The sequence below is a fragment of the Podarcis melisellensis genome, assembly GCF_964234715.1.
Source record: "Podarcis melisellensis genome assembly, chromosome: 5".
NCBI classification, from domain to species: Eukaryota; Metazoa; Chordata; class Lepidosauria; order Squamata; family Lacertidae; genus Podarcis; species Podarcis melisellensis.
In genome coordinates, this window is record NC_138537.1 from 49,230,197 (window position 1) to 49,238,552 (window position 8,356).

An 8,356-nucleotide genomic window follows, 5' to 3' on the forward strand; every position below is an offset into this window, starting at 1 on the left:
GTTCCAGAAAACTTTAGGAACTGACAAGAGCAAGTTGCTTGGGTTTCCTAGCTAATCCTTTCCAAAATGTGACCCATTCTATTTATTTATTATAAAAATATTTATATACCACTAAATCCTAAGAGCATATCAAAGCAGTTTACAACATTAAAATGATTTTTTAAAAAATGATTTATAAAAGCATTAAAAGTTAAAAACAATTCAAGGGGGGGGGAATAAGAGCTAAATTTGGAAGCTGCCTTATACAATTTGCTCCATTTTGACCAGTATTGTTTACACTGCCTTGGCAGCAGCTTCCAGACAGAGGTCTCTCCTAGTCCTACCTGGAGATACCAGGGATTGAACCTGGGACCTCATAGAATAAAGTGCAAATGTATCATTAAAGGTGCACTGACAGAGCATCAGTGAAGCGAAATGGAGATTGTGACATGAGACTAGTGCTGGGTGGAATGCCCTCTGAAGTGGACATAGTCCACTCACTTGGATTTGAAAGTGTTAACTCTCAGATTACAGATGACTGGGTGATAGTGTTACTTTACTGGACTTTTATAATTACACCAGTGGAAAATTGCGCCAGCTGACCTTTATAAATCTACATATGGGTCAGCTTGGAATCAATCACTTAAGCCCTGACACCTGATGGGGGCGTTGGTCAGTTTCAACACAGGGTCAACTGGCCACATACGATTACTTGCCTCTCAGCAAGAGAGTCTCATACTAACAGACGTGAACTTCAGTTGAGAAAGGTGCCTTGTATTACTCCAACATGAATGCTTTGGGCAAAAATGAAAAAGATCAAAACGTCGTGTTTGCTGTGACCGGTTTTTAGAATCCGTTTGCCCTGTGGGAAACTGCTCCAGAGGACGCATTCATTGTATGCCTAATATTTTTATTCTGCCACTAGACGTGTCTTCTGAATATTAGGCAGTAGGTGCAATGCATAGATGTTGTTCTTTATGTAAGTTGGATAACCCAGGGCGCCTAGTGGCCTGATTTAATAGCATTGATAATTTTTGTGAAATTCTTAACCGTTTTCTGATTGTTTCTCTTTACAATGATACCTGTTGTTGCTTTGTTTGTGCACTCCACGCCTAACCAAGATTTAAGTTTTCTTTTGAAGTTCTTTTAATTTCTATAAATTAAAGTAGAAACCAAACGATTCCTTCTCCCACCCCACCCTTTACGAAATAAAATAAAATAAATGAATGTGTGATAATCCACAACCTGCAGGTTATACAACCAGTTATTCTTGTTAATTTGGACGGTATTTCTGTTCATCTTCCTTTTCCTTCATTTCCCACTTTTATTCTTCCTGTTACTCTTTCCTCTTTTTTGTGTCTGTGTGACGTTGATTTTTTTGTTTGTTTTTGTTTTCACACGGTGTGGTTCTAAACAGAAACAAGCAGGAGTGGTAGATCCTCGGCTACAGTTGGTCGCAAAGGTGGGGTTTCTTCCAAGGCAGGCAGGGAGATATTCCAGAAGCGAGACTCCAGAGTCAGTCTTTCAGAATGCTTGGTGCCAACTGAGAGGAAGTATCTGCCATATTTTGGTTTGTAGGGGAACGAGAATGTAAAAGCTAAGAATAAATTCACCTGGTGCTAAAAGAACATAAAACCGATAGCTTTTAAAATAAATAAAAAATTACCTAAATGGGACAAAGCGCAAATTCCGCTAGTTAGGAGAAAGATGGATTCCATCGTTGTCCAGAGGTAGACAGCACCATTATAATAATTGGGTATAGCTAAACAGAGCCCGGCATAGTTGGTTGATGGCTCTTTGCTTTAGGGTTATTATTTTCCCCCTCCAAATAGCGTCTTTGCCCTTCATTCACAGATTACTCTCTCCCTATTTCTAGGAGAAAAAAAAAGTGCGTTCGCTACATACAAGGTGAAGGCAGCTGCGTCAGCCCACCCTCTTCAGATGGAAGCCTACTAGACTCTCCACCGTCTTCTCCCAACATGCTAGCCTCCCCCACAAGAGACTCAAAACCACAGACTGAACAAACCCAACCTCTCTCGCTCACATTGAAACCCGACCCACTCTCACACCTCTCGATGATGCCGCCCCCGCCGTCCTCCATAGCCCTGACTGAAAGCTCCACTAGCAAATCCAGCGGTCTGCCTGCTAGTAATTGTCAGAACGGGGCACTGGACCATCAGTCTGCCACTTTACCGCAGTCCGCGCCGTCCTCCTCTTCGCTAGCGCAACCCTCGACATCCTCCTTGCATTCCCATAATTCTTTGGCTGGGACACAGTCTCAGCCACTGTCACTCGTCACCAAGTCTTTAGAATAGCTTTAGCCTCTTGTAGCCGTTTTTAAATTTTATTTCATTTCTTTTTGTGTCAAGATTTCTCCCCTCCCCCCTTTTTTCCGTTTATATATTTTTTAAAAATTTGTGCCATATGGCTGGCTACATTAGTTGATGTGTATCGAGTTCATTGGTCAATATTTGACCCATCCTTATTTCAATTTTTTTTTCCTTTTTAAATATGTAGATGGAGAGAAAAAAAAGCCTCATGATTCTGCCAAAATTTTTATCAACAGCTGTTTAAAGTCTTTGTAGCGTTTAAAATATATATATATAAATATATATATACATAACTGTTATGTAGTTCCAATAGCTTAGTTTCAAAGACTGATTTTAAAAATGAAAAAAGAAGCAATTTTGAAGCAGCCCTTGCCGAAGGCGTTGGTTCTTTATTATTTGTATTAAATACGAGCTTGCGAACCAATCATTTTACATCTGGTTTTTAAAACTTTTTAAGGGCACAATGAATGCAGTGCCGCTATTTTTTCCCCGTTTTTTTTCCTTTGTGTGATATAACTTTTCTTGTGATGTTACTTGTTATTGTTTAAATGTACAGAAACAAAGGGTTAAAATGTGTTAATATACCTTGTTCCATGGTGTTGTTCTTTTTTGGGGGAGGGAACGCTACTCAACAATTAAAAAGTATCACAACGCTATTGGACCAGTAGTATTTATTGCTTTAGAGATTGCTTGTTGTATCTGTATGTTTGTCCATTTTTTAAAAGAAATGCTTTCCTTTCTTTTTTTTCCTTGAAACATTGTGTAAAGGTCTTTTTTTCCCCCTTAGTGTAAGCAACATATATATAACAACTCATTTGTACAAGGTTTTTAAGTTTATATATAAATGTGTATATATATATTTTTGTTGGCTTCTTTTTTATTTTGTTTTAATTTCTTCCTTTTTTTCTGTCACACAGTTGCCACCAAATGGACATTTGCAGATGGATCAATAGTGTAAAAAAAAAAAAAAGCTTTAAAAGCCATTACATGAAATAAGACTTGAAAATTTAGCACGGGACTTTTTATCAGTGCTGTTGGAAAAACAGCAGAATTTCCCATTCAGAACTGCAGATGACTTCCCCTGCCACTTGTAGGCTGTGAGCAAAAAATTTTATGTGCCAAAATTCTCAGTGATTTTTCTCCTTTCCCGACAATTTTTATGCTGTATTTTTTTTTTTGTTCATCCTGTTTTGCTGTGATGTTACATAGGTAGATATGTATGTAGTTTTTAATGTCACCTATTACAGACGTGTTTGGTAGCAGATTGTCCAGAAAGCATTTTAAAATGAAGAGGTATAAACCCTAAAGGGCCAAATTCTGTATATTAGATTATTCATAAAATGAAAAATCAGACTGCCACTTTTATGTACACTTACTACATACAGGTAGGTAGCAAACTTTAAAAAAAAAAACCTAGGCATGTTGATGTTGCAAATTTTTTAAAAGAAGATAAATGCTGTATAAAGCTGAAAAAAATGTTCATCTGTTCATCCAGTGCCATTGTAGTTGACATGAAGCGATTGTAAAACTGTCTCCAGTTTTCTTCTCTGGTTTATTAAGATGCTAACTATGACATTTTTTGTGAATCCTTTGAATGTTTCCTAACAGTTGTGATGTTACTGTTCCGTTTTATTGCTCTTATTCCGATTTTTCATTTCTAATGGTTTGGAAGCCATTTTTGTAATGAATAAATGTCCATGCTGTACAGTATCTGTAGCATGCAGTTCTGGATTAATAAAAGCAACTTAGTACGTGCAGATGGACTTGCAGCTCATTTACCTAGAGGTTTTATTTAACCCCCAGCACCTCCGCCAAGAAGGCTTCTGACAGGATGTGTTTTTATCTCTTTCAGGAAAAGCAGCTTTAAGAAATGCTGAATAAACCAACATAGAGGTTGGGCAGGTTGCTAAGTATTTTGTGACTGCCTAGTCCTGAGGTTATTTTATAATGTTTCAGATCAGAGGAGCATAGGATTGACTCAAGACCATTTAGACACTGTGTTTATTCACCAAACACAGATAGGTAATATTCACTGAGAGATTGTGTCTCACCCAAAATACACAATCTGAACTAAATTTGGATACTTTAGCCTCTAGGCCAGGAGCAGCCAACTTACGTTCTCATCTTGGCCACTGGCCATGCAACAACCTCTGGAGGGCATCCATCATGGTGGTTCTCTCTGCTCTAGACTAAGCATAGGGCAACCATAATCTGAAAAGGGGTATAGCTTCTGTTGCTGTAAGAGATCTGAAAAGAACCCAGCTGCCTCTTGGCAGGTTTCAAGAAGCATCTTAGAGGGAAAGCACAACCACACCTAGGATCCCCTTTTCACAGTTCCTTGCAGTATGCAAACAAAAGAACAAAAAGGGGAGAGGTGTAAGCTTCAGATGAACATGGAGCTTACGTATTTCTTATATGGAATAGAGTTCCCTTTTCTTATATTACAAGGAGCAAGAGAAAGTAAATGAGAGAAAACATGCTGAGATGCTCTTCAGTGCCTCTTGAAATGTACATAATATCCCACAATGTTGCAAGGAAAAAATGATGCCATTCTACTCCTCCATACAGCTCTTGAAAAGAAGTCCCTCAGGAATCCTGTCTCTTTTTTTGAAATTTGGACACCCTTTTCACCCACAGTTCTTCCCCACTGCAGTAAATTCTGTTGTGAAAAACTTGGAGCAAATATCTCTCTCCCATCTTTGCAGACAAGATCATCTCTAGAATTCCGCTGCCATTCATTTGAGGATTTTAATTATTGGCACAACCATACGTCTTCCTATGCCTGTTGAATGGAATCTCCAGCTTCCCTTCTCTGCAAGGACAGAATGCATTTGAAGCACATACAGTGCTAAGAATTATTGCAGCCAGGAATTTGTAGATACTTAGTAGGCTAAATTCAGCTTACATTATGTGCATTTCAATTCTTCTGACACATGCTTTCCCATCAACTAAAACTTATGTGGCTCCTCAGTTCTAAGAGCTGCCCAACTTTGGACACTGTTGTTTGGAGAACAGCACACATTTGAATAATGTACATATCCTTTACTTGGCAGTATGTTGTGTTTTCTTCTTAATGTTGCATTATCTGCATGACATTATTTTCTCAATAAAAAGGATTACTGTATCTTTTTTGCAACTTGTAGCCATCTGTGAACACCAATAACTCATGTAGCTGAGAGAAGATGTACTTGGGACATCAGAATTGCCATATTGTTTGAGAGCAAAAAATGTACTGAGGGAAACACTGGAACATCTGAACTTCTTAGTCTTGCACCTTTTTTTTTTTTGCAGATCGACAATAGATTAAACAGTAGAGGAATGGTGGGGTGAAAAAAAAGTATTAATCTCATGTTTTTCCTCCCAATCAGAAACTATTAAAACATGCAAGGAAGAATAATTTCTGTCCCATATTTCTTACTGCCCTATACTGAAAGCTTAAACAAGTAAGGATATAAAACAAAATGAAATTTAAAAAATCACCTCTAAACTAAATCAGACAAACCTATATAAATTGGACACACATACATACTTTTACAAATATTATTCTATTTGTGCTATGTTGTATAGTTTGTTTCATATAATCTCATTTTACTTGGCAGGGATGCCATACCTATTATTGTTGTTGCTGCTGCTGTTTTATCAATCGTTTTATACAAAAAAGTAGATTTCAGAGTGCCTTGATTAAATTTCCATAGTGGTATGCCTGGCAAAAATGTAGCAGGCACAACATTTGCTATATCTCTTAAGTGGGAAAAGCTTTACTTGATAAACCTCTGCTCTACACAGTTTTTAAAAGCACAGGGCCCTGCCAGGAAATTGTGGTGGCCATGTTTTGTTGGAGCTTTGAGACCAATAAAAGTGCAACTAGAACAAAGTTAAGTTCACATAGTGGTTATTTCTAAACATTATGTGAAATTCAGCCCATTAAGGTTGTTAAGTTGCAAAGACAGCTAAAGCTGTTATCTGCTGGTCCACAGCCCAAATCCTCTTCCAACATCCTTTAATTTTGCTTTTTCTACCTGCCTCCGGACTTTATCCCCAACCCTGCTCCCAGGTTCCTCTTTTGTCATTTATTACCTGGGTGGCTAAGCTTTTGCAGGCAGAGGACCACATTGGCCCAAAGTCAACTCTCCAGTGACATTTTTTTTCTCCGATGGGGCACAAAAAACTTGTTTATTGCTTACTCTGCACTCTTCCACTACCTTGCCTTTTTTCCCTTGCCCAGTGGAGTAATTTTATCATATTAAGATGCAAGGACTAGGGCTGTCCTCACCCACATCTCTAGGGCTGATCTTGCGCATGCCACCTGAGTCGGGCTGCTGTGTTTAATTGATTAATCAATACACACCTTTTAATCGACTAAATGATGCCCCCAATTAACCAGACAGTAGATTTTTACAAATGGCAAATTATTTTTATTCCAAGTCCTTCTAAAAACGGCAGAGGGCAAACCTCATCTTAAAAGAGGCACCCTGTCTTACATTGGAGGCGCTGCCTCTCCTAAGATGATACCTGCTACATGAAACAATTTATCTAAGAACAACAAAAGTATGCTCCTCAATTTAAGTATACTGCGTCTGCATTTACACATATGTAATTGCTCAGCTGAACTTCACAAGATTAGTTAAAACGTAATCAGGTTGCAGCCCTACTTTTGAGCCACTCTCCTGATTCTGGTATGTGTGTGGTAAAAAGAGTCATTCAGTCTTAACTGCAGTAGTGTGAGGCTCTTCTGCCACTTACTGCCAATTGAAGAAGCAGATGTGTGCATTTCAACTTTCCTGGATTATTGTTCAAGCTATGAATATCTGCACTCTTATCTGAAGCAGAGCAATAGGAGTCATTCTTCAGCAAAGGCTAGTAAAGGAATGGATTTTCTGCACCAGTTAGAGGAGATGTGGTGACATTTAAAATATAATGGGAAAGGGGAAATCTAAAAAAGGCATTAACAGACACTTGACAGGTTGGGGTTCTAGTAAAAAAATTATTAGAAGCCTCTTTCGCCTCTCATTGCTCACTGGATTTCTTCCACCCCTTGCAGTATAAGGGGGGCACATCAGGATCAGGCTGGATTACTGGGGTGTCCTGCCTCAGTTACAGATTGTTACACCAGCTGCCTCCAAACTGCATTTCCTAGCCATGGTCACCGCCCAATTGCTCACCCTGACTTCTGGCAGTGCGGAATTAAGTCAATTGATGGTAGTGGGTCTCAGGAGTAAATTTTAGGGGGGGAGGAGAGACTGTTTGGCTTGTTCCATAGGTTGCAACCAACATGGGAGGGGGCTTGAGTAGGGAGTCCAGAAGGTATTTACAGTGGTACCTCAGGTTAAGAACTTAATTCGTTCCAGAGGTCCATTCTTAACCTGAAACTGTTCTTAACCTGAGGTACCACTTTAGCAAATGGGGCGTCCTGCTGCCGCCGCGTTGCTACCACGTGATTTTTGTTCTCATCCTGAAGCAAAGTTCTTAACCCAAGGTACTACTTCTGGGTTATCAGGGTCTGTAACCTGAAGTGTCTGTAACCCGAGGTACCACTGTATTTATGCATTTATTTATATGAGTTATTCTCCGCTTTCTGAGAAAACCCTCCACAAGACACCTTAAAACATTTTTAAATGCAAATCTACTTTCATAAAACCATTTAAAGCCCCTAGTCATCATCAATAATAATTGGGAGAGGGGTGGCTAGCACAAAACAATAATAACTGAGCTATATCCCTACTCTCATTTATAATCCAAAATTAAAAGCTTTTAAGAACTAACAGGCTTTAAAAGCTGCCTTCTTAAAAGACCCGAGACATGTAGCCCACCTTATCTTTGTAGGGATTGCAGGTGTTCGGGGCTTTAAAGGTAAAAATTGGCATTGTGAATGGGGCCCAGAAATGCACTTGGTGTGGCATATTTTGATTGCCTGCTTCTTACCTATAGCCTGGGAGCCATTTTTTGTTGAAGCTTCTGAAACATCTTCCATGGCAGCCCTACACAGAGCACATTACAGTCGGCCTGGTGTGGTTTGAAACTGAGGTGAGATTTGAAGTCTTCAGTCA

At 39.0% G+C, this 8,356-nt stretch overlaps 1 protein-coding gene across 37 annotated transcripts in view; it reads left to right on the forward strand.

Moving 5' to 3' along the window:
* The window catches only part of TCF7L2 (transcription factor 7 like 2), a 206,636-nt gene extending 202,570 nt beyond the window's left edge, over nt 1–4,066 (forward strand). For 18 of the 37 annotated variants that reach the window (XM_081912076.1, XM_081912104.1, XM_081912103.1 and 15 more), the window contains one exon: nt 1,856–4,066. In XM_081912076.1, coding sequence (XP_081768202.1) covers nt 1,856–2,294 — 439 coding nt within the window. In that variant the 3' untranslated portion in view covers nt 2,295–4,066. The remainder of the gene's footprint in view (nt 1–1,855) is intronic. The other 19 variants (XM_081912082.1, XM_081912096.1, XM_081912097.1 and 16 more) reach the window with 4 other exon arrangements.
* Nucleotides 4,067–8,356: the final 4,290 nt, after the last annotated feature.